Source organism: Monodelphis domestica, chromosome 7 (genome assembly GCF_027887165.1).
Source record: "Monodelphis domestica isolate mMonDom1 chromosome 7, mMonDom1.pri, whole genome shotgun sequence".
Classification (NCBI taxonomy): Eukaryota; Metazoa; Chordata; class Mammalia; order Didelphimorphia; family Didelphidae; genus Monodelphis; species Monodelphis domestica.
The window spans coordinates 152,819,402-152,843,845 of NC_077233.1; the positions used below are offsets into that span (position 1 = coordinate 152,819,402).

At 36.3% G+C, this 24,444-nt stretch overlaps 1 protein-coding gene across 1 annotated transcript in view; it reads left to right on the top strand.

The window, feature by feature from the left end:
• The window catches only part of ABCA1 (ATP binding cassette subfamily A member 1), a 152,507-nt gene extending 128,417 nt beyond the window's left edge, over positions 1-24,090 (top strand). The window contains exons 32-50 of the mRNA XM_007499025.2: positions 986-1,080; positions 1,921-1,953; positions 3,262-3,367; positions 4,883-4,957; positions 5,680-5,849; positions 6,648-6,825; positions 9,692-9,807; positions 9,911-10,055; positions 10,529-10,652; positions 12,382-12,511; positions 13,670-13,790; positions 14,654-14,716; positions 16,068-16,174; positions 16,554-16,695; positions 17,709-17,843; positions 19,336-19,439; positions 19,653-19,745; positions 20,010-20,253; positions 20,595-24,090. Coding sequence (XP_007499087.1) covers positions 986-1,080; positions 1,921-1,953; positions 3,262-3,367; positions 4,883-4,957; positions 5,680-5,849; positions 6,648-6,825; positions 9,692-9,807; positions 9,911-10,055; positions 10,529-10,652; positions 12,382-12,511; positions 13,670-13,790; positions 14,654-14,716; positions 16,068-16,174; positions 16,554-16,695; positions 17,709-17,843; positions 19,336-19,439; positions 19,653-19,745; positions 20,010-20,253; positions 20,595-20,735 — 2,322 coding nt within the window. The 3' untranslated portion in view covers positions 20,736-24,090. The remainder of the gene's footprint in view (positions 1-985; positions 1,081-1,920; positions 1,954-3,261; positions 3,368-4,882; positions 4,958-5,679; positions 5,850-6,647; positions 6,826-9,691; positions 9,808-9,910; positions 10,056-10,528; positions 10,653-12,381; positions 12,512-13,669; positions 13,791-14,653; positions 14,717-16,067; positions 16,175-16,553; positions 16,696-17,708; positions 17,844-19,335; positions 19,440-19,652; positions 19,746-20,009; positions 20,254-20,594) is intronic.
• The last annotated feature ends 354 nt before the right edge of the window (positions 24,091-24,444 follow it).

A 24,444-nucleotide genomic window follows, 5' to 3' on the forward strand; every position in this document is an offset into this window, starting at 1 on the left:
TAAGAAGGCAGAGAAGTTAGATTGTACTGCACTTTCTTGATGGAGTGAACTCCTTTCAGACTTCAAAATGTGCATGTATGAAGCAGTTTCTTTGGCATTCAAACTTGGCAAGTGAGGTGTCTATAGTGAGGATCCAAAATATTTGATCCTTCCCTCTACTTTGCCCCATCATCAGTGTTCTAAACTCAAGGAGAACACCTAAAATAGTTCATGAGACGAGAGAAGAGAAACATGGTTATTGCTTTGTGTGTTAAAAGGCAATATTTGAATTAATTGGAACTCAGTTCATAAACTTTGAGAAAAGAAGCATGAACAAAATTCTCTTGAATATTTCTCAGCTGTCGTCCTTTGTTATATAAAATAATTATTTGGGTACCATTTTCTTTTAGTTAGTTGTAATAAAAACTGCTGAGCTTAGAAGGTTGGGGGTTAGTTAAAAGCCACATGTGGTAGACAAAATGGAGCAATAGACTCCATTTGATAGTGCCTTCCCACTGTCGAATATTCTGGTTATCTTCATCATTTAAAAAATTTATATTTATATTTATTTTAATAATTAAAATTTAATTATTATATAATAATTATATTTATACATAATACATATAAATAATTAAATTTAATAATTAAATAATTAATAAATATTATTTATATCTTAATATATATATTTATTTATATGCTGTTACCCCACTAGTCCCTTTGAGAGTAGAGACTTGTCTTCTGTTGTATTTCTTTGAATTCCCTGTGCTTAGCTCAGTAACTGGCATGTAGTAGGCACTGAAATACTTATTGACTATTGATTGGCTTGATTATTGACCTAAATGGGCTACTGCAACAGCAATTTCCTCTGGCCTATGTTGTATAATTACAAAAAGTCCCCAAATCTCAGTTTTACTTTTCAGTAATGTATCCATTTTCATGTTTTAGGGTTCAGTTTGAACCACTTGTTAATATGTAACAGTAAAGACAATTGTTTTTGATTTAACAGAGAAAGCAAAACACATCTGATATCCTTCAGAACTTGACTGGAAGAAACATATCAGACTATCTGGTGAAGACCTATGTCCAGATCATAGCAAAAAGGTGTTTGTTTTATAATTTCTGTTCATTATTTATTAGAAATTTAATTTAAGAGAAACTTTTTCTGATAGAATGGAGTGGTGGGAGGGGGTCAGGGAGGAAAACCACATTCTCCGGATAACAGTATGCTTGGTAATTTGTTAAGATAGGATCCCAACACTGATTAGATGATTTGTAGTATGCTCTTTCAATTAATTGTGCTCATATTGCTATATCAGTTTATATGCATTGCTCCATTTGACCTTCACAGCAATCCTATATGCTGTATAGTACAAGTATCATGACTTAGCCCAAAGCCATGCAGGTAGTAAGAGAGCCAGAATTTAAAACTGGTTTTTGGATCCCACATTACATTTCTACAGGGGTACTTCTCAGTGGGATTTTTCAAGTAACTATAAATAAGAGATGGAAGCCCAAATAAATGACTCAGAGATCAAAAAGCAATTGCTCTAAATTCTAAACATCCACATGCAATTCTCAAGTAATTGTTTGCAAATTCAACATTCCTTTGTAGGGAAAAAGCAGTCTCTTTAAATCATATAATTAGGATTTTTGTGAGTACTCTCTGTGTAAAAATAATTGTCCAGGCATCATGGATTCATTCAATACATTAATCATACTAGAAAGGACACAGTTTGCAAAGCTTAAGAAGGATGCCAGCCTGATTATTGACTTCTATCACACTCCCTTGCTGCTCTTATCTCCTAAGTATTCCCTTCCCTTCCCTCTCTTCCCCCTTTCCCCTTAGTATTCTGTTTTTCATTTATTCATTTGCCACTGACAGAAGCTGTTTCAGTGTTGTCTTTGAAATGATTCTTGTTTCTTTGTCTTTGGTTTTTGCAGCTTAAAGAACAAGATGTGGGTAAATGAGTTTAGGTAAGTCTGACTTTTTTTTCTTTCTATCATTGATTTCCTCATGATGGGAGTGATGAAATCTTTTGGCTTGCATGATAATTCATTTGGAATTTTACACTTGATTGAGAATTACTTGGGGGAAAGCAGAAAGTGGCCCCACTTACGTAAAAAAAGTCTTTGAATTGATACAAGTATTAGTTTCAAGGCAGAAAAATGAAAAGCCTACACAGTTGGGGACTTGCTCAGTTATACACCTAGGAAGTGTCTGAGGCCACCTTTGAACCCAGGTCCTCCCGTCTCTAGGTCCACCACTCTATCCACTGAGCCACCTATCTACCCCAGACACTTTACTTACTTTTGACTCAAGTTTGGCAGGAAAAATGGTGGTGCAAAGTATATATATTTCCCCTGAATTATATTTTACCTAACGAAGCCAGATGAGTTGTCACAATTCTGAGAGATTTGAGGGTAGAGAGTCAGAACTACTAGGGACTGAACAAGGTTCCAGGGAGCTTAAGGAAGAGTTCAAAGTCACTGTTGAGTTTTGGATCCAGGATGTTATTAGGATTGGGAAAAAGCTTTAATAACCCATACCACTTTGAGCTTTGAAGAGAAAGTAGAAGAGGGGGAAAAGGACAGGCAATAAAATAAACAAATAAGTAAATAACGAGAGAGAGGACATGAACAAATTGGCAGTACTTTGCAGTGTCTCAGAAGTAAAGTGGAAGAATTAACACTGCTCATAGGAGACTTGGTGTCAGGATCCTTCTCACTAGCCTCCTTCCCATTTCTTTCCTGAGCATTAGCAAGTTTATTTCTTGACCTCTGGACAGAGCAGACACAAACTCTTAGAGTGTCTCTGGATCTGTGTTACTATGCAAGAACCAAAGGACTGCCCCTAACCCAAGGCTAATGTGGAACAAAATGCATCCTTACTTGCCAACCTCCAGCCTTGCTCAAGTCCTTCACCTCAGTCATAGCCAGACCCAAATCACAGACAAATTGGGGAACACGTTTTACCATTTTTCCTCATTTCCTCAGGATTCTGATTCTGGTGTTACATATTTATCTGGATTACCTTGTGAATTTCTATAATTTCCTGTCTCACCCACAAGAGTTTCATAAAGTTAACTGAGAGCAGAAAGTTTAAACTGAACCTAAATGCAAATGATGCCACAATTCTCATTTTGAATTTGCTTTGAGAAGGAAGCAGTCTGAAATTAAAGCACACATAAACACAAATCATGAAGGCCTTTTGGGGGTGAGGGGCATTTTGCAACCATTTAACCCACTGTTAAACAACTGTGCTTTTTTGTTTTTTTCTTTAAGGTATGGCGGCTTTTCATTGGGTACCAGTAGCATGCAGGGATTGCCTCCAAGTAACGAAGTTAATGTTGCTATCAACCAAGTGAAGAAACTTTTTGAGCTGACAAAGGTAATGATGTAGTTCAGCATATCTGAAATCATGACTGGAAAATGTGTAGCTTTGTGCGTTGTACATAGATCGACAGCTCACATCATAGACAAAGCTGAGAAGTCATTCATGGTGAGGAAACATGGCAGGTATGGTCACTGAGAAGAGTAAAAATCTATCTCTGCCAATTGCCTAGATGGACTTGAACCAATTTCTCTTCTGGGAAGATTTGTGGATTGGTGCCAGCTGGCTTCAGCTATCACACGTGCCTCTTCCTTTTCTCCTGCCCCATCCCTCACCTTTTGTTCCTAGGGAGGAAATCATGGGATTGGAACAAGTTCTACAGACTCGGTGTCCAAGGCTAGAGAGGCATTGGTAATAAAATAACATCAAAACAAATCAGAATAATCTGAGCATTTGACAGCTAGTACCAAGGGTGAGAGAGGGGAAGAAGAGCAGGAAAAGAATGTGGAACTCTGTTAGCCCAGGGAAAGAAAGCCGTAGCCAGCTGGAGTGTCAGGACCCTGGCTGGGACATTGTCCTTATCAAGACCGATGGAGTGCTGAGCTTTGCCTCACTCTCTCCTGTACCCTGCCTTCATCTCTCGGCACCTAGGCTAATGGAGAATCACTTGATTTAAGTTAAAAGTCTTTGAACCTCTAGCAAAGATATTTGGTGACTAATTTCTCATCTAATCTGGTTATATGAATCTGCCCAGTGAAAAAACCAAACTGTTTTTTAAACTGAGCTTTAGAGACTTTCTTAAAACAACAGCTTAAATATAAAGAAAATAGGAACATTTTCTTTTTAGGTTCGCTTTTGTCCTTGATTTGGTGTACATACATAGGTATGCACACATGTGTGGCCACACACACACAGGCTGAGAGTATAATTGCTGAAGGTCAACTTAAGGGCTGCCCAATTTCCAAATTAGTGGCTTCCACACCACAGTGTTGGCTTGTGCCATTGATGCCTTTCAGAGATGGTGGAACTCACAGAGCCAGGGTAGCTGTTAATTCTAACCAGCAGCATGTAAAAATGTACAAGGCTGTCATTACATGTTTATCCCCCTACATAAGGGGATACATATAAAATACATAAATTTATGTATTTTCTATAGTTTTCAGTTTAATGACGTCAAGTTAGGCGAATCTTTAGAGCCTTTTGGGAGAGGCTGGAGGGGTGGGGGTGGTTGGAGGGCAGATAGTAAATGAAGAAAAGTGGCCTGCAATCTCAGAGGGCCAGCTAGCCTTGGAAGTCATGGGGTCACTAGTGTGTGACCATTTAACTTCTGAGCACCCCAGACAACTCCCTTAATGCTCTGAATTACAGATGCCTGAGTAGACGGTCTCCATCACTAAAAGGGGGTCTCCTATCAGTAGTTCTTTAGATGGGTAAAATCAAGTCTAGACAAAAAAGAAAATAATATAAAGTAATACTTAGATGGGGGCCCACTTGCTCTTTAAAAAGGTTAAATACTTCCTGCCACTATGACCAGTAATATTAGTTTTTTTGTTTGTTCTTTGCCATTCACAGGGCAGTTCTGCGGATCGATTTCTCAACAGCTTAGGAAGCTTTATGACAGGACTGGACACCAAAAATAACGTCAAGGTAAAATCTCTGACAGGACTATAATAACTAGTATCGTCATGAAAGAACTCTAGGCAAAATACTACCCTTCTCCAGACTGTAAGATTAAATAAGACTGTTCATTAGAGGAAAAGGCAAATTTGTGACTCCACTTTGTAGGCAGTGAGGTGTCACGGTAGATAAAATGTGGAGCCAGGAAGATCCAAGTTCAAATCCGGCTTCTATTACTAGCTATATGGCACTGAGTAAGTCATTTAACTTCTGCCTCCATTTCTTTTACTCTGTTAGAGATAATAATAGCACTTGATTTCCAGAGTTGTTAGGATCAAATGAGATAATATTTGTAAAAGAACTTAGCATGGAATATAGTAGGCTTCTACTAAATGCTTCCCTTCCCCTTGTGTGTGTGTGTGTGTTTTTTAAATCCTTTTAAATCCTTGCCTCTTCCCTCTTAGAATCAATACAGTATATTGGTTCCAAGGCAGAAGAGTGGTAAGGGCTAGGCAATGAGGGTTAAGTGACTTGCTCAGGATTACACAACGAGAAATTGTCTGAGGCCAGATTTGAACCCAGGACCTCACATCTCTCAAGCCACTAAGCCATGTAAATACTCCCTACAGTATATTTTTGTGACTTGTAGATGGCTTTCTTTCATGGGACATGTGTGAATTGGGTATAAATGTCCAACTCTGGGAGTGGGTTGTTTGAGGGAGGTGGTTCAAAGTCTGCATTTTGTTTTTCAGGTGTGGTTCAATAACAAGGGCTGGCATGCCATTGGCTCCTTCCTGAATGTCATCAATAATGCTATCCTCAGAGCCAACCTGCCTGAGGGAGAGAACCCCAGCAACTATGGCATTACTGCTTTCAATCACCCTCTGAATCTGACCAAGCAGCAACTCTCCGAAGTGGCTCTGTAAGCATTACCTGCAGTGGTTTGGGATTATCTGGGATGGGCAAAGAAGAGAGTGTTGGGTGGGGGATCATTCATCCATTTAATTTGTCCCACATTTATCCAATTCCTACTAAATGGAGGCACCCTTATAACCTCCGGTGAAGATAGAAAGATAATTAATTCATAGTCCTGGCCATTGTGGAGTTTACAGCCTTGAAAGAGACTATTTGGCAAGTGGAGAATAACTTTAGTACAAAACAGAATATGATGCGAGATAGACCAACCGACAGAGACAGAGAAGACAGAGAAGAGAGAGTGCTTTCTGAGGTCTGAGAAGGAAAGATCATTTCCAAATTGAATGAAGGGATTGGGAAAGGTCTTGTGCAGGGAAAGGTTTTTGAGCTAGGTCTTAAAGGATGGATAGAATTGCAACAGGCAGTAACATTGGGGGTTTTGAGAAAGTGTGGGAAGAGCCTTCCAGGTACAGTAAAAAGTGGGAACAAAAGCATGGGGGTAGCAAAAAGTACAGGCTGTTGTATAAAATAAGGCTTGATTTCTCCTGTAGAACAAAATCCTTAAGGACATGAATTAGTCCATTAAATTGTTTTATATTCCCAGATTTTAGCACAATGTTGTGGCACATAGTAGATACTTTAATAACTTTTCAAATTTTAATTTCATTGATATTAAATAAGCCTATTGAATTTGAAAATCATTTCCAAAGTATTATTATGGGGTACATGTCTTACCTTTATTATTTCTAACATGCAATCAAATCTCTACCTGGTCTAATGGATCCTTTGAAATTTGTATTTTCAGGATGACTACTTCAGTAGATGTCCTAGTCTCCATCTGTGTGATCTTTGCAATGTCCTTTGTCCCAGCCAGCTTTGTTGTATTCTTAATTCAGGAGAGAGTGAGCAAAGCCAAACATCTACAGTTCATCAGTGGTGTAAAGCCAGTCATCTATTGGCTTTCCAACTTTGTCTGGGATATGGTAAGAGCATGTTGCTACATAGCTAATTTGGGGTTCTTCCCTTTATTGGCAACAATCGGTATTGTGAGAAAATGTTCAAATAAGATTTAAAAGAGATGCCCAGAAGTTAAAGGAAGCAGCTACATAGTCATTCTGTTTCATAACGATAAATTAATATTAAATATATGGTGTAATGCCAAGTCTTAGACTTGGAGTAAAAAAACTTGAACTTATTAAAATTAAATCATTGGACCTTGGGCAAATCACTTCACTCTACCCCTTCCATTGTCACACCTTTCCTGTGCTTCAATATCCTTCTTAGAAAACCAGGCAATTGGATTTGATGTCTAAGTTCTTTTCCAGTTTGCATGATGCTATTAACTGTTGCCTTTAGGCATACAGCACACTAGGTATGAGATACTTTAGTATAAATGAACACAGTCTTATTTGCTACCTAAAATATTTTATTAGAAATTTAGATTTTTAAGGGATCTAGTTATCATTTTGCTTTATATCCCTTCAACTATAAAAATCTCTCCAACAGAATCCCCAGTTTCGCATTCATCTACCTTATATAAAATACGTAGTTGGGAGAAGAGAAGACTTAAAGGAAAATTTAAAATGCCTTTAAAATATTTGAAAAGCTTCCATGTGGAAATGGATTAGATTTGTTCTTCATAATCCCAGAGGACATCTAGAAAGTATAGAGAAGGACATTTTTGGCTTAATTCAAAGAAAAAAAAACTACCTAACAGTAAAAGCTGTCCAAATGTATAGTAGGTTGCCTGAGGAGGCAATAAATTTTCTATCACTGGAAGACTTTTAAGCAGAAGCTGGATAAGGACTCGTCAGGGATGTTATAGAGAAGATTTCTGTACATTTATGGGTTGGATTAGATGACCTCTAAAGAAACTTTCAAAATGAATTCTGTAATTTTATAAATTTCTACCTCTGCAAAGTAGCATGTGCCATTGTAGGACAACTCAAGGTGCTAGAAGGTTTTTCCTTATAGGAATATAAAACTTAGTCCTTCCTGGGAATGTAAGAATAAGTTAGCTTCCTTTTCTATATGACAACCTAAGACTTAAATGTTCTCTCTTTCACCTTGAATATCTCTAGTCTCCCATTTTTCCTGACTTAGAACATTCCCATCTTGGTCAAATATCCTTTGGCCAGGCTCCACTTTGTCACTGCCTCTCTTAAAGTGTGGTCCTACTATTCCAGATGTGATCTGGCCATTTCATAGGATAGTAGAACTACAGTTATCTGTGTTGATGATTACAGAGGACCAGTGAAACGTTCCTGACAGAGAGGTGATAGATTTAGGGTACAGAATGAGCCTTACTTTATATGTAATCAACAAGAGGATTTATTTTGCTTGACTATATATATTTGATACAAGGAGATTTTTTCCCCTCCATCAATGGGATGGCAAGGAGGAAGAAGAGGACAGAAAAAGTATTTCTGTTTATTAAAAATACTCTGAAATAAAGAAGTTGGTGGGTACCACAGATGTGGAATGTTGCATGCTCTTTTAGGTGAGGTTACATATTATAGTTTTGTGTGGTTGTTTTTATTGTTGCAAGAGACTTCTTGGATATGTGGATAACAAAGACATATTTGTATTGTAAAAACAAAACAATACATATTTGTATTGTATAAATGTAAAAAATCTCCATGTTACACATTTCTTAATGTGACCAAATTGCATTAGCTGGGTTACATAGTTGGTTGACACGGAACTTGCAATCAACTAAAACTTCCATTTTTCACTTGTTGTATTAATATTCCCCCTCAGCCTTGTATCATCTACAGATTTATAAAGTGTCTTCTATGACTTCATTCGAGTTGCTTCTCAAAATGTCAAATATAAGTCCAAAGACCTATCATACTTAAAACATACCAGAACTAATAAAAAAATCAATTATTTATTCAAGCATCTATCACTTTTCCTCAACCTAATTAAATAGCTTCTACTATCTTTGGATTTTTTTTCTTTTTTTAATCATTTTCAGGTTTAACATCTGAACATTTGATAGATTTTTGAAACTGACTTTTCACAATAATGTAATTCTGCTGCTCATTTTATGGGGAATACAGTATCATTAAAAATACATTTGTATGTTTTGGAAACACAAATTCTGTGGTTAAAAACATAAGAGGGCTAGATTAGAGTCTTGCTTGACTATCTGCTAACCATACGACCTTGGCTAATTTAGATCCACTATCAAAGGCTCCGTTTCTTCATCTAGAAAATAAAAATAATAATACCTCATCTACCTACTTCATAGTGTTATTGGTGTCATAACACAAAATAATGATTATGAAATTGTCAAGGGTAAGACTGTTAAATGTACAAAATGTAAGGTATTTTTATAATTAGGTTAGGTGTAATATGGCTTTATATCTTAACTTCAGAAGACCTCTGAATTCATTGGGTATGGATAAGGATCCTCCCTCCAAAGTGTATAGATCCTTCCATATCTTAGCAGTCAGTCTTCAAGAATTTATACCTCACTCAAGGAAATTCATTAAAACAGAAAATTATTATTTTTATTAACCACATTTAAATTTCTATGCTAATAATAATAATAATTTAATTTTTGCCAATTAAAGGGAAGTTCTTGAAATTTAAAACTTATCCATCAGTAAGTATGCTTAGTATGTCTAAGAATAAATATTGTAAATACAGAAGCAACATGGAGTTTATGTGATCATCCAAGGGTAGAATGCTTTTCAGAATTGACTGTCCAACACCTTGATTAATAGTTTGTGTGCTATTCATCTACAGTTATTCTAGGATATATTTATCTGTCTTTTGTTGTCATGGTGGGTGGAGTTTGGATATTCTTGTAGATCTAAGATGAACTTTTATTTTATGTTTCAGTGCAACTATGTGGTACCTGCCACCTTGGTGATCATCATCTTCATCTGCTTCCAGCAAAAGTCCTATGTGTCCTCCACCAATCTGCCTGTCCTGGCTCTTCTTCTCTTACTTTATGGGTAGGCATTTTAGGTCTAGAGTTTGAGATAACTAGAAAGGAAGTGATAAAATAACTGAAACGATAAATGGGGCTTAATCTTGTCATGTCTTATGCCTTGCCAGGTGGTCAATAACCCCTCTCATGTACCCAGCCTCCTTTGTGTTCAAGATTCCCAGCACAGCCTATGTGGTCCTTACTAGTGTGAACCTCTTCATTGGGATCAATGGAAGTGTAGCCACCTTTGTCTTAGAGCTCTTCACTAACAATGTAAGTATTGTCATTCCTTTAAGGAGCTGCCAACTTTTGGTTCCAAATACTTGACGGGTGGCCTCTTGGATCTTTGGGATTATTATAGAGAGAGCATGGCATCGTAGATTAGATGGCTTTAAGACTTTAGTTCAAATCTCACCTCTCCCACTAGCTATGTAGTTACCATGCTCAAATCACTTAACTTCTAGGATCTTCCAAATCTTTATCTGTAAAATGGACTGAAATTTGTCCTTTTTGAATTACTTCTAGATCTGCCCTCTGGAGCCAAGATAAACAAATTTAATTTCCCTTCTTTATGATAGCTATCTTCAGATTCTTAAAGCTTCAAATGCTTGGAGGCAGTTATCTTCTTTAAGTCTTATCTTAGGTTAAACATCCCCATTCTTCACAGATAACAGATCTGCTACTTTGTTCCAGTTTCATAATTGCCAAATGCTTTTGACAGATTTTATTTTGTTTTGTTTTGACAGAAATTCAACAACATTAATGATATTTTGAAATCTGTGTTCCTGATATTCCCTCACTTCTGTCTGGGTCGGGGGCTAATTGACATGGTGAAAAACCAGGCAATGGCTGACGCACTAGAAAGGTTTGGTAAGTGAATACTCTTGATGTACCTTTGCTATTTTATATTATCATCAATGGCTTTGGGGCATTACCACTTTCCTGCCCTCATCTTTAAACAAGAGACCTGAGTATTATTCCCTGTACTTGGCTTTCTTTCTTTCACCAAAAGGTATTAACCTGTTGGGTTTTCATTGTTCACACCATTTACACTTGCCTGTCCATCTGTGACCCTGTGTCCTAGCAGCTCTCAGAAGTGAGATGGCACACTGGGTGTAAAAGCATAAACCTTTTAGTGAGAAAAATAGTGGATCTTGTCTGGGCTCAGTTTGTTGATACTATTGAGTGTATTTGTTGAATCTATAAGAAAGGCACTTGAGGCCACCTCAGAAAAGGACAAAGGGAAGATGAAACATTAATCTTTTAAAGCCAGACAAATAAGAACTAACTTTAAGGAAGAAAAACATTTGTTGTCTGTTACATGCTCTTTAAAGATAATTCGTTGTGGTTTTGTTGATTCTCAGTATCTCCTTCAAACAACTCTTTGATATCTCTACATTTATTTACTGGCTACCATCATTAAAGCTCTACAAAGAACAGTATAGGAGATGTTTGCCTCCTCCATTCTCCCCTCCACCCATATCCAAAGGTGATTTCAGTGGGATCAAAGATCTTTCCCAGAATAAACAAGCTTACTCGTGAATGCCAGGAATTTCACAAATGCCAAAGAGATACTTTCATTTAAGTTTAGAGAGAAAGATACATTATAAAGGATTTTGAGAAAACAAATAGGGAATAATGAAGAGCATTAATTATTCCTTACTGTTGGAATCTTTTAAAAGTGCTGTCTTTCCAGTTAATGTACTCTTGACACTTCCTTGTTATCCATAAATTTCTTCTAGATGTCATGTGCTATAATAAATATGATATATTTATATTCATATATAAATATATAAATATATATATTTATATAAGTATAAATATAATAAAGCCATCTGGTCTGTTTCCCCTCCTTTCTCCAGCCCTAGCCTGGGCTCTGCTACTTACTAAGTCTATGGCTATGGGCAATTCCAATCCTCAGCTTTCTAATCTGTAAAATGGCATAATGATGAAAAATGCCCTGCTTGTTGCACAATGTTATCCAATGAGAATGAATGAAAAGTAATTTTTTAAATGCTTAATGTGTGTCAGGTACTTTGTGTGGTAATAGAAATACAAGCATGCAAGAGAGTTCCCTGCCCTTGAAAAGCTTCCATTCTAATAGAAAGACATAGCACAAATAGAGAAGCTCTAGTTGTGGGAGAGTGGCAGTGGCTAGCCACATGTACATGCTTGGAGGCATGTTTTGGAGTGGATGAGTAAGATGAGGTGAAAGTTCACTTACCCCAGAATCCAAGTCTTAGGGAGAGTAGTCTGAATTGTGGTGGCAGCGTTTGTAACTGAATACAAATAAATAAATAAATAAATAAATAAATAAATAAATATATATACACACACACACACACACACACATATTATTCAGCAAACTGTAAAGTATTATTTGTGTTGGCATTTGTATTTTTAAAAGGACTATTGGTTTGTGCATTTTTTATATGCAGCCATAGCACTCTGAATGATAATATTGGCGAATGTAGGTTTGGCTGAATCCCTCCTAGTTAATACCTTGTCACATCTCTGGGCTGTCTCCTTTTCCTTCTGTCTAGCTGCTCTATCAGAGCAGGGACTGATATGTGTGCATGTTCTGTTTGGTCCTTATTAGGTGAAAACCGTTTTGTCTCTCCGCTCTCCTGGGACTTGGTGGGAAGGAACCTCTTTGCCATGGCTGTGGAAGGAGTGGTCTTCTTCCTCATCACAGTACTGATCCAGTATAGGTTTTTCATCAAGCCCAGGTGAGCTTATTTCTCAGATTTCATTGAATGCTAAATATTCGGGGTTACTCACAGAGAAAAGAGGGAGCAGAGAGACAGGATTCAGAAAATGGAGACTGGAAACCAAAACTGAGGGTTAACACATAGTATCTCATTAAAAATAACCCTCAAATATCATAGATTCATAGAATTTCAGTGTTGAAGAAATCCACTCTGTTATGTCCCTAACAAGTGGCCATCTGGCCTTTGCTTATAGACCGTCAGTGAGGGGGAAGCTCATTACCTCTTGGGGCAGCCCATTCTACTTTTGCACCACTCTGGTTAGGGAGATTTTCATAATCTGTCTCTATAACTGCCACTCCTTGCTCCTAATTCTGCCTTTTGGGACTAGAGAGATCAAGTTTTACTTTTCTTGCACACAGTATAACTTTCAAATATTTGAAGATAGTAATCCTATCCTCTCTAAGTTTTCTATGCTTCAGGCTAAATATCCCCATTTTTTCCAGTTCATTCTCATCTCACATAATTTCCTGTCCCCTCAAAGTCTTGGCCAACCTCATCTACTTTCCACTTGTCAGTATTCTTTCTAAAATGTTTTATCCACAGTTGAATACAGTTCCTAGTGCTCATCTTTTTAGTAAAATCAAGCTCTTTTCTCCCAGATTATCACATTTTTCTTCTCTTGCATCATGAGCCCTGACTTTGATCTTCCATTGGGTTCTTGACACTTTCCCTTAACAGTAGAATTATGGAATCATAAAATAGTCCTGGAAGAGACTTTAGTATCACCTCTTCCAACCATCTGGGACATGATTTGGCCAAATCATAATGCTATTTAGTAGCAGAATCAGATCAAGAATCTAGGGTCTTCTAGTTCCCAGAAGAAAGCTCTTTTCACTACCTCATAATGCTTCTAAACAAAACGTGTGAGAAGAAACTAGACCTCTCTAGGTTCCTGAGGGACAAGATGTTTACAAGTAATAAGCTTTAGGTTTGGAGTCAGGAATGATCTATGGTAACATCTGACCTCTAAAATTTACTAGCTGAGGGAGAACAGATAGGCAGGTCATTTAATTTTTTTCAACCACAATTTCCTATTCCATTACTGACCATGAAAGCATTCACTTTAGGGAATGGTTTCCACTGAAATAATATATTCTCCTTTATTTTTCCTTTAAGACCTATAACTGCAAAACTTCCCCCTTTAAATGATGAGGATGAAGATGTGAAGAGGGAAAGGCAGAGGATTTTGGATGGTGGTGGACAGAATGATATTCTAGAAATCAAAGAACTAACCAAGGTAAGGAAATGAATACTTTACATTTTCTTTCTTCAAATTTCTCTTTTGGGTTAAAAGTAAACTTTGTTGTATGAGACACCTCACTTTCCATAAGAAGTGCACTCCTAAAACATGTAAATTGAATTTTGACAAAGGAACCTTTTGTGTAAGGCCAGTACTCCACAATATGTTTTTTTTTATTTGTTCAGATTTTCACTGAAGTGATTTAGAGTGGCATAAAAGGAATTCACAAATTCTTTATGTTTGGTGGAAACAAAAATTAGGAAGAAAAAGAAAGTCTAATTTTGAGTCAAATACCACCAAAATGGAGCCTCTGATTATATTCAAGGAAAAAAGTATTTTTATGTTTGCCTCAACATTAATGCACCTTTATGATAATGGTAGTGGTGGTAGTGGTGACAATTTGTATATCTTGTCATAATTGTATGTTCTAACCTTCATGTATGGACCAGCAGGAATCGTAGAGAAACAGGACAGATTGAAAGTTACATGATAAAAATTTTATTTACTTAAAAAGGAAAAAGTATGTCCATTAATAAAGATTCCTTTTACTGCACAATCTTTTTCTTCTTTTCTATAGGGTATGGAAATGCTCATTTTATTGTTTTTTTGTTAAAAAAAATTGATACCCACTGAATTTAAAAATAGAAATTTAGATTGCAAAAGTCTCTAAACAAGATAGAAGCTCAGGGTACCACAATGCCATGTCTTCATGGTGCTGTGAATATAAAGAGAGCCTCACCAAGGATATTTGTTCCTGGAACTGCTGGGTTTTGAAATCTCTTATTTTCTTATAACTTAGTTTTCTTGTGATGACCTTGAATCATTGATGCTCATTTTTTTCTGGATGTGGTTTATTTTAGGTATATAGAAGCAAGAGGAAACCTGCAGTTGACAGGATCTGTGTTGGCATCCCTCCTGGAGAGGTAAAGTCAAAGTTGTCACATTTGTTTTTATACCAGTTAATGAAGAAGGTGCTAAGCCAATTAGAATAGGACTGGAAGTAGGGAATAAGAAAAATGTTCGTGGACTTCTTTAATTATAGGTTCTGTAGGACATTAAAAATTTAGAGAGTAAGAAAACTCAAATCCAGATGATGGTTTTCAGCAATATGAGTTATTTAAGAAAATTTCATACTTTCAAAACATTTTTGATCCATACCATCCACAAAGATGATGAAATTCAAATAAATATGAATGGGAATTTCCTCTTCCTTGTTGATATTATTTATTTAATTTTTTTTTCAGATTGGATGTTAGAATTGGACTTCACTTTCTATTTGATGCTCATTGATTTTTGACCTCAGCATTAGTCATTCAAATGTTGTCTATATTAGAAAAATACATACATGTTTACTTCAGAAAAGCCATTATTTCACCATTGTGGGTATTCCCTGCACCAATGCTGATTGCAACCCCTTTGTGTCCTTAGTAGTTGTTGATTTTCATCAATTTATGTGACTGAAAAAAGTCATCATTATTCAATGACCAGTTCTTTGGTGATGAGCTTCCCTGTACTTCCTGGTCCTTTAGCAGGAGACACATGTTTGGTCACTAGGAATATGTTCAAAATTATTTCATTTTAGTAAGACTTGCTCAGATTTGTGCTCTTTTAATAAAGCTTGTGAGAATCCAGTATGCCATCTTAACCTTAAATGTAGGTTTTAATCTTACATATATACAGGCAAACTAAAAAACAATTTCAATTTTTAGCTCCCTTTGATCCAGATCCATTGTAGAAATGAAAATAAGGCACATTTGTTGTTTTTCTTTGCTTTTTTTTTTTGTTTGGTCATGGCCAAAGAATTTATCATCTAGTGGTTTCTTAGCTAGGTTGACTCTTGGGTAGCAGAATCTTCTTAATCCTAGGATTATATTCAAAACCTTTCTCATTTTAGAACTCATCAGAACTTAAGACTAGTACTTAGCCTCTTAAATGAAAAATGACCTTATAATCAGGCATCAGAGTAGGATTTTGTGTATGTTTATATGTACACACATATATCCACGATACATGCATATGTTTGTATGGATTGCATATGTATATGTATATTGTATATATACATATATATATATATGAATGATTGCTACTTCTTAAAAGCATAATTTTTTATATAGTCATTTTAAAAATTGAAGAACATGTTTAATATTTTAAGATCTTGCTCTTTGAAAGCTTTTCTACAGTGGTTATCTGAAATCTGGCTTCCGTTTGATATTTCATGGTATCGTTATACTTGGGCATAGGGTCTGATTCAACTCACCTAGCTTTCTTTTTCAGTGTTTTGGGCTTTTGGGAGTGAATGGTGCTGGAAAATCATCAACTTTTAAGATGCTAACTGGAGATACCACTGTGACAAAAGGAGATGCTTTTCTCAATAAAAACAGGTGAGAAAAGGCCTTTCTTTTTTACTTTTTTAAAAAAATCCTCAAATATAATTTCTATCACTTTTTCTGATTATTCTACAGTAACACTATCAGATATTATCTCCTTACCTCCTACTTCTTTGCATTAAAAGTTTTGGAAACTTAATAATCCTTTACAAAATGCCATTATACAAAAGCAACAAATACTGTATCCTCTTTTAAAAAAAATTGTGAATGGATGTTAGCACTATTTGAGAGACAGTCGGTGAAGATGACCGAACTGATACTCAGCAAATTGTAGTGCTGGAAGGAGTAGCTTAGGTGGTACCGTGAACATAGGCCAAGTAATTACTGATTCATCATATGCAAAAATCCCATCTACTTCCCTTGTATTTTGCAGTATCTTGTCAGACATCCATGAAGTACATCAGAACATGGGCTATTGCCCCCAGTTTGATGCTATCACTGAACTGTTGACAGGAAGAGAGCATGTGGAATTCTTTGCACTCTTGAGAGGTGTCCCTGAGAAAGAAGTTGGCAAGGTAACGATGGCTTAAGATCAATGCCAATGGTGCATCTGTCAGTAATAGACATTTTTTTTTTCCTAAAATGGATTCACCCAATGCACTTTCCAAAATAAGTGTATTAAAGAATCAGCCCCACCTTTTTCTGGTAAAATATAAATAACCAAAAAAGAATTTCAGTTCCTTTTCCCACTGTTTCTGGGCTTGTGAGATGCTATGATGCCTGGATCAGGTAAAGATGGTGAAATAAAGATGTCACTATGGAACACACTCCTGTAGTTGCTGTTCTTCACACTCTTTGAGCCCCTGTTAATGGTTCCATGTTCCCAATGAACTCTCAGTTCAGTTTCTTCCTTTCTTTCTTGCCAGGTCAGGGCAGTGGATAGTGGGGAGGATATCTTTTTTTTTTTTTTGCAAGGAAAAAGTACTAGTTATCATTGTCATTAACATCAGTGTTCAGATGTGTGCAGCTACAGAGAGGAAATCCTTGGTTTTATTCTTTTGAGTTAAAAAAATTCCAATTGTTTCAATTTTCAAATTCTCAAGTGATATGTTAGTGATTCATGTTATAATTATTTTTTTTGAGGCTGACTTTATTCTACAGCTTCCCATGGCCTTTATTTTCAGTATTGCATCTCAAGGCCTTCTGTCTCGTCAAGCGCTTTCTCCCTTAAACATGATACTGAATCTTTTTGATAGGAACTGAACTTTGTGGTTGTCACACAATATTTTTGCTAGCTATTACAAAACTGTCTGCCTATGACCCTGAAAAACAGGTCGGGGTCATTCTTTTCCTTTGCTAATTTTTAGTCCAGGGTGTTCTGATAAAGTACTTTTAAACAGGGAGTCAAACCCTGCCCTTAGACTTTGCAGAAAAAAGAAAATTGCACAATGTCACTCTTTGAGCTGCACTGCACTAAAGTAGATGACTACAGAATTAGAATTGGTGTGGTTCATGTGCTTTTATGTAACACATTGCCAATCTGAGGGCAAAAAACGTCAAACAAACTGGATATCTTTTATTGCTATAGGTTGGTGACTGGGCAATTCGAAAACTGGGCCTTACAAAATATGGAGAAAAGTATGCCGGGAATTACAGTGGTGGCAACAAGCGAAAACTTTCAACAGCTATTGCTTTGATTGGAGGGCCTCCAGTGGTGTTTTTGGTGAGTGTTAGAAAGGCACAGTTCTTTGGTGCTTTTCCCATGTCGAAAAAAAAAAAGACCCTGATTTCTGACTTTAATTTGGATACATTTTAAATTCATATAAAAACACTATTCAAAATAAATTATAAATGATGAGCATTATTCGTAGATTTTTTTAGTGCCAGCTTCTCTAATGAACTTGTATATCATTTTTCATCATTATCATCAGTGCTCATGTCTGTGCTACTGCCAAAGGGAGGACATCTTTGGTTTTTGTTCTTTTCAAATACTAAAGGAGTGCTAAGTTGGATTGAGGATTTGGGTCTTAAAAGTGAACTGCTTTTCTGAAAAGCTTAATATATTAACCTGTCCATGCAAGTGAGGAACAAAGGTTAGGCACAGGAGGAGAAAATGTAAGTTAAATTTAACAACCACCAAAAAAGCTCATTTAAATTCAATTTTTTTCATTTTCATGTACAGAAAACTGAGGTCTAGGAAGGTTGTGGCTTACCTCCAGTCAAACACAAGGAAGGGGCAGAGCCCAGATTCCAATCCTCTTCTTCTAAAATCAGACCCTCTCATTTTTCCAATGTGGGAAGCTTTGTCTAGCCCTTGGCTTCCCCCAACATTCTGGGTGAAAAAGACTGTGCATAAGTCATTTATCAGAAGAGCTGATGATATAAAGATACTGAGTTATGCTCAGCAATATGCTGTCATGCTGAACTCTGAGGGGGCTTTCAGTATAACTTTCTGTGATTCTCTACTTTTATGGCACCATCTTGGGCTCAATATAGCCTCAGACACTTACTAGCTGGGTGATCCTGGGCAAATCACTTAATCCTGTTTGCCTCAATTCCCTCATCTGTAAAATAAGCTGGAGAAGGAAATGGCAAACCATTCTACTATCTTTGTCAAGAAAACCTCAAATAGGGTGATGAAGTGTAGACATGACAAACAACTGAACCACAACTTCGGCTCATTTGTAGTAAGCAGTTCCTTAAAAAAAATAAAAAATCCCCGTTTCCTTTGTTTCTTTTCATAATAACCATGTGTGATAGTGCAAGTATCATTTTCACTGTTTTACAGATGAGGAAACTGAGGCACAGAAATGCAGAATATTTAAATAAAATATTTGGCACATGCTGATTTTGAAATTATTGTTTATGTTGTCTAATTTTAAATAAGAGAGCTACTTAAAAATGAGACCAATTCTTAGTTTTTTAAAAATTGCAATTATAGAATATCAGCCAAAAGGGGCTTCAAAATTCAACTTATCTAGCATATCCCTGATGAGTCCCCTCTGCAATGACATCCTTGAAAATGGCCATTTTTAGGAAGTCTTCTACTTCATAATTAATGTGGTAAAGAATCACCCCAATGTTTTAGTGAGCATTATAGAGACAGAAAGGGATGTATGGCTATATTAGAGATGCTTGAATTATGTTGTATTTTAAAAAAACACCTTTTTTCAATTTGTTTTCAGTTCAGAAAATCCCTATCATTTGTTTTGTAGGATGAACCAACCACTGGCATGGATCCCAAAGCCCGCCGCTTCTTATGGAACTGTGCTCTAAGTGTAATCAAAGAAGGAAGGTCTGTGGTGCTTACCTCTCACAGGTAAATAGTGGTAATTTGACTTGAACTTCTTTCTATTCATCATATCTCTAAATGGAGTGGTATTTAAAAACCCATCTGAAATGAAATAAAACTATGCATTTTGCATTCTTTTGTATTTTATTGTTATCATAATGGAATGAAAATATCAGATGCCAGTTTGATGGTTTCACATACTCTCTGCAGAACTAATGAATTGTTTTGCTTTTTGCACAGCATGGAAGAATGTGAAGCTCTCTGTACCCGAATGGCAATCATGGTCAATGGGAGGTTCCGTTGTCTTGGCAGTGTCCAACACTTAAAGAACAGGTGAAACCTTGGTTTTCTTGGATGGCTCAAATTGGGGAATTAGGTAGTCTTGCCCTTTTCTAAAGTAACTGAATTAATGAGATTCTAAAAACCCTAGCCAAGTAGAGTAATTGAATTAAGAATGCTTTTTCTAGATACTGGAAAGAATTATATTTTTTCCTGGTATAAATTTCCACGGTCCCCATAATATAACATTGTCTCTGGATTAAAATTCTTTTCAGAAGTTTTCTAAGAAATCTTCCTATTTGCTTTTGTTGGTTTCAGGTTTGGAGATGGTTATACAATAGTTGTACGAATAGCAGGCTCCAATCCTGACCTCAAGCCTGTTCAGGAATTCTTTGGCCTGGCCTTTCCAGGAAGCGTCCTCAAAGAGAAGCACCGCAACATGCTGCAATACCAGCTCCCATCTTCCCTGTCTTCCCTGGCCAGGATATTCAGCATCCTTTCCCAGAACAAAAAAAGACTCCACATAGAAGATTATTCCGTTTCTCAGACCACACTTGACCAAGTAAGTCTGCTCTGGAATGGAAACTAATTTGCTGTTACATAGATGAGGGTTTTTACCTCAGTAAATCCTCAGGGAAAAAGTCAAACTCTCCACAGTTGAGTTCATTGATTTTAAGATGTGAATGCTCCAATTTCCTATAAGCTTGCCTATTGATAGGAGTTGTTTTCTGCTTTTTGGTGGGACCAGATTGTTTTTTCCTTGAGTTATCCAGATTCTCTATTTCCCATTGTTAAGAATTTGCTTCTCTATCTAATGCCAAGATTGGGGGTGATTTTGGGTAAACAGAGTAAAGAAGCAAACACATGATCAGAACTAATCAAGGGTTACCTTTCTTTTGACAGGTATTTGTAAACTTTGCAAAGGACCAAAGTGACGATGACCACCTAAAGGACCTGTCATTACACAAAAACCAAACTGTTGTAGATGTTGCATTTCTCAAATCGTTTCTGCAAGATGAGAAAGTGAGAGAAAGCTATGTCTAAGTTAACTTTCTCCTAACCGAGAGAGGTTCAGAGACGGGAGGAACCAGAGGTCTTCCTTTGCAGGGAGTCAAACGTTCCAGGGGACAGGGCCAGAGGATTTCGTGGGAAAGAAACCAAACTGAACCCTGTGCTGATACTCTACAATGCAATGCAATTCAATGCAATGAAGACAAAAAAATTCCATTACAGGGGCAGTGCCTTTGTATGTAGTGTTTGCCTTGTCGTACAGCTCTCAAGTGAAAAGACTTGAATCTAGTTTATAATACATTGTAACTATGGGAAACCATAGTGTGGAACCTGCTGGGTTTTAAATCATCCCTTTTTGTTCCTTTTATATTTTTACTAGGGTTGCAACAATAATTCATTGAGTAATCATGGCCAGTGATTATTTATTGAAATTCTAAGGCATGCACATCCTTTGTCATTCAATCCTGTCATGCCAGGAGTAGGGTTTCCTGGTGATACATCCATTGCTGGCAATGAATGCACCGAACCTGCTAGTGCCAAGACGTGACAAATGGAAGCATCGTGGCGTATCATATGCTATTTTTGTGAAGGGAATGCCTCAGTGACTGCTCTGTAATTTAGGGACCGTTGAAAAATCATTCGATAGTCAACAGTGCGGGGCCCACAAATCCCACCATTGGTGACAATGCACTGCTTTGAGTGTCCCTTTTGTGAGTTGCTGCAGGAGTGGCAGCATGCCAGATTTGGGCTGCTCTGGACAGACGGGCTTCTTAGTTCCATTGCCACAGGAAAGTCTCTTGTCCTTCTTTCCTATGACTCTTTTACTAGTAAGGAGCCAAGAGTGAGGAGTCAAGCTACAGGGAGGAGAGAATGAATGCAACAGATTCCTTGACTGCATGTTGCTAATGCTAGAGCACACGAGTAAAAAGAGACAGCATGCAAAACCTGCTGGGTATTAATTCCTATGTCCATCATTGCTCAGTTGTCCAATAAAAGGTACCCTGTGTCTCAAGGTCATTTTGTTCAACACAAATGTAGTATTATTTCAGGCTTTGTGAATTTCAACCAGAATTGGGAGGGGAAAAAAAAAGATGTCATTTTATTTTAACAAAAGGTATTGTACTTTTAATGTTTTCCGTGTTATTTGAATTTTAAGTACTTTAAATGATTTCTAATTCAACCAATTCTTGGTAGAACAGTGTAGTATATTATATAGTATGGCTGCATCACCTCCTAATCTGGGATGTATTTGTAGATATGTAACAGAACTAGTGAAAAGAATATGGTGTTTAAAACCTCACAACAGACTTAGAACTGAAAAATTTTCAGGTTGCTTGAAATTGACTCCATTTAAGACTATCAGTAGGTATTTTTGAAAACATTGCTGAAAGAGGCACTAAGTCTCAGTAGATTTAATGTGCCATGCTATTTCACATAATTGGTTTACATATGTTGGTGGAGAGGTATGGAATCATGTATACAACATATCTTATTGGTGTCCTTTGAGAAAACAATCCCCTGAACCCAGTCCACTTCTTAACACCCATCCCCAAGGATCGTCAAATGAAAGAGCTCAGAGAACAACAGCATAGAAATAGTTAAGAGTGTCTCAAGACCATACAAAAACCATTTGTTATGGAGAAATTTTCTGCCTTTCAAAGTATACCTTGTTCACCTGCCACTACAATACACTTGAAATGATTTGGCTTTGAAGATGTTAGAAAACATATTTATCCCAGAAAACCTTGTAGCCTAATTTTTTTTTTGCTTTCGTCATTACTCTTACAACATAAAAAAAGACAAAATGTATTTTTAAAAACTCTCTTACCTGGCCTGAAAATAGATTTAAAGAGAATTACGTGCTTATCATAAATATGTCCACAAATATTAGTTGATGTTTGTAAGTTTTGTATTTTTAGTGGATAAACACTTGGGAGTTCTGTTGAGTTGTGTGGATATTTTTGCTTTAAAATAATTTGGTTATACTTCATGTAGCATTTTGGAGACAAAGTCAAAATAGGAGAGAACTACTGTGTAGTACAGTTGAAGTGCCTTTTTTCATAAGCTCCATTTAAAAAATAAGTCTTTTAAAAAGGTGATTTAGATAATTTCAGGCTAGTTTATATTTTTGTTTTAAATAATTTTTTATCATTAAAGGGGTTTATTATAGCATTTTCATCATTCAAATGATTGTTCCTAAGTTCATTGAAAACATGAGTCCTAAGTTAACATCCCCTCTTTTCTTTAAAGGAGATTCTAATAATCTTGGGTAAGAGATCAGCACATAGGATAGTTTCTGTTGATGTAGATTTTCAAAATTCAAAATGATTGAATTCAGTTGGTTGTCTTCTTTGACTATAATCATGATCTAACCTTCCAAATTTGTGAATAATGCCAATGCTTTATTTTCCCAGATTCTTTTAATCATATAGAAGAGCACTGAACTAAGGCCATTTGAGAAAAATAATTTCAACTTTTCAAAACAAAACTATTTTCTTCTCCTGGTAGGGTCAATCTTGACAAGAATTACACAAAAGATATAATTTTATCTGATTGTGTTCTCTCTTTCATTATTCAAAATAAGTAAATAAGAGTCCCTCTTTTTATTTATGAGGTTCAACTATAGGAAATTAAAAAAAAACTCCATTCTTAAAATTTTTAATGTTAATTATGTCAATCCTGTGGAGATTTAAGGTTGTGGGTTTTAAGCCTTCTTTAAAATATGCCTTGAAAGATGTCTATTACTCCTTCCTCTTGAAACCTTGGAATTTTGCTAACTGTGAATCTAAGAAGGAATCTCTAGTTCAATTGTTGAAAAACAAATCCTTAAACTACTGTGTTTTAAGTATACTGAGAGCTCTGCAGCTCTTTGAATATTGTACATCATGCGTTCATTGACCATCAATCATTTACTTAAGGTGATTTCTATTTTCCCTCTTATATATCAGGTAAAATGTTTCCAAAGAGCCATGTGTTGTGTGATACTGCACCACTTTGATAATGAAATATTCGTCTGAACCTTTGTTACTAGATGCTCTTTTAAAAATTGTTGCATCCCTTTTTATAGTATGTTAGTATTTTACTAAGGATTAGGTATATTCTTCCCACCTCCCCACCTCGTGATAAAGCTCTGTTTTTTGTGCTTTTTCAATATTGTTGGTCCTTCATTCCAAGCACTTTATGCTGTCTGTAATGGGATCTATTTTTGCACTGGAATATCTGTTAACTGCAAAAAACTAGACAAGGTTTCACAATAGATTTCTAAGTTAAATAATTTTCATTAAAATAAAAAAAGAAAAAAAATTGTATTGTCAGTAACTTTATATGAATTATTAAAAAATCATATTTCTATGTTGTATTGAGTCACCAAAATAAAGCTGTGACAGTTGCCTGGTCTATTTAAATTTCCTTTCACGCATTGATGGGAACACCTGCCATACTGTAAAAATGTCATAAAGCTATTTTCATATTAAGAACTATATACTCACATGAGTTGTTCCTCACATGATTTTACATCTCAGACTAAACACTGAAGTATCCCCAGCGATCTCCTGGTCCAAACTCTGCCCAAATCTTGGATCCTGTCTGAAAAATCACGATCCATTATCTCCACCAACTCATCATATAGCCTTTGCTTCAAGACTTTCCGTCATATGGAAATCTTCCTGCTTCTTAAAACATCTTATTCTCTTAGTAGGCAGGGATTTTCCTCCTTGTATGAGATGAAACCTTTTTCACTGTA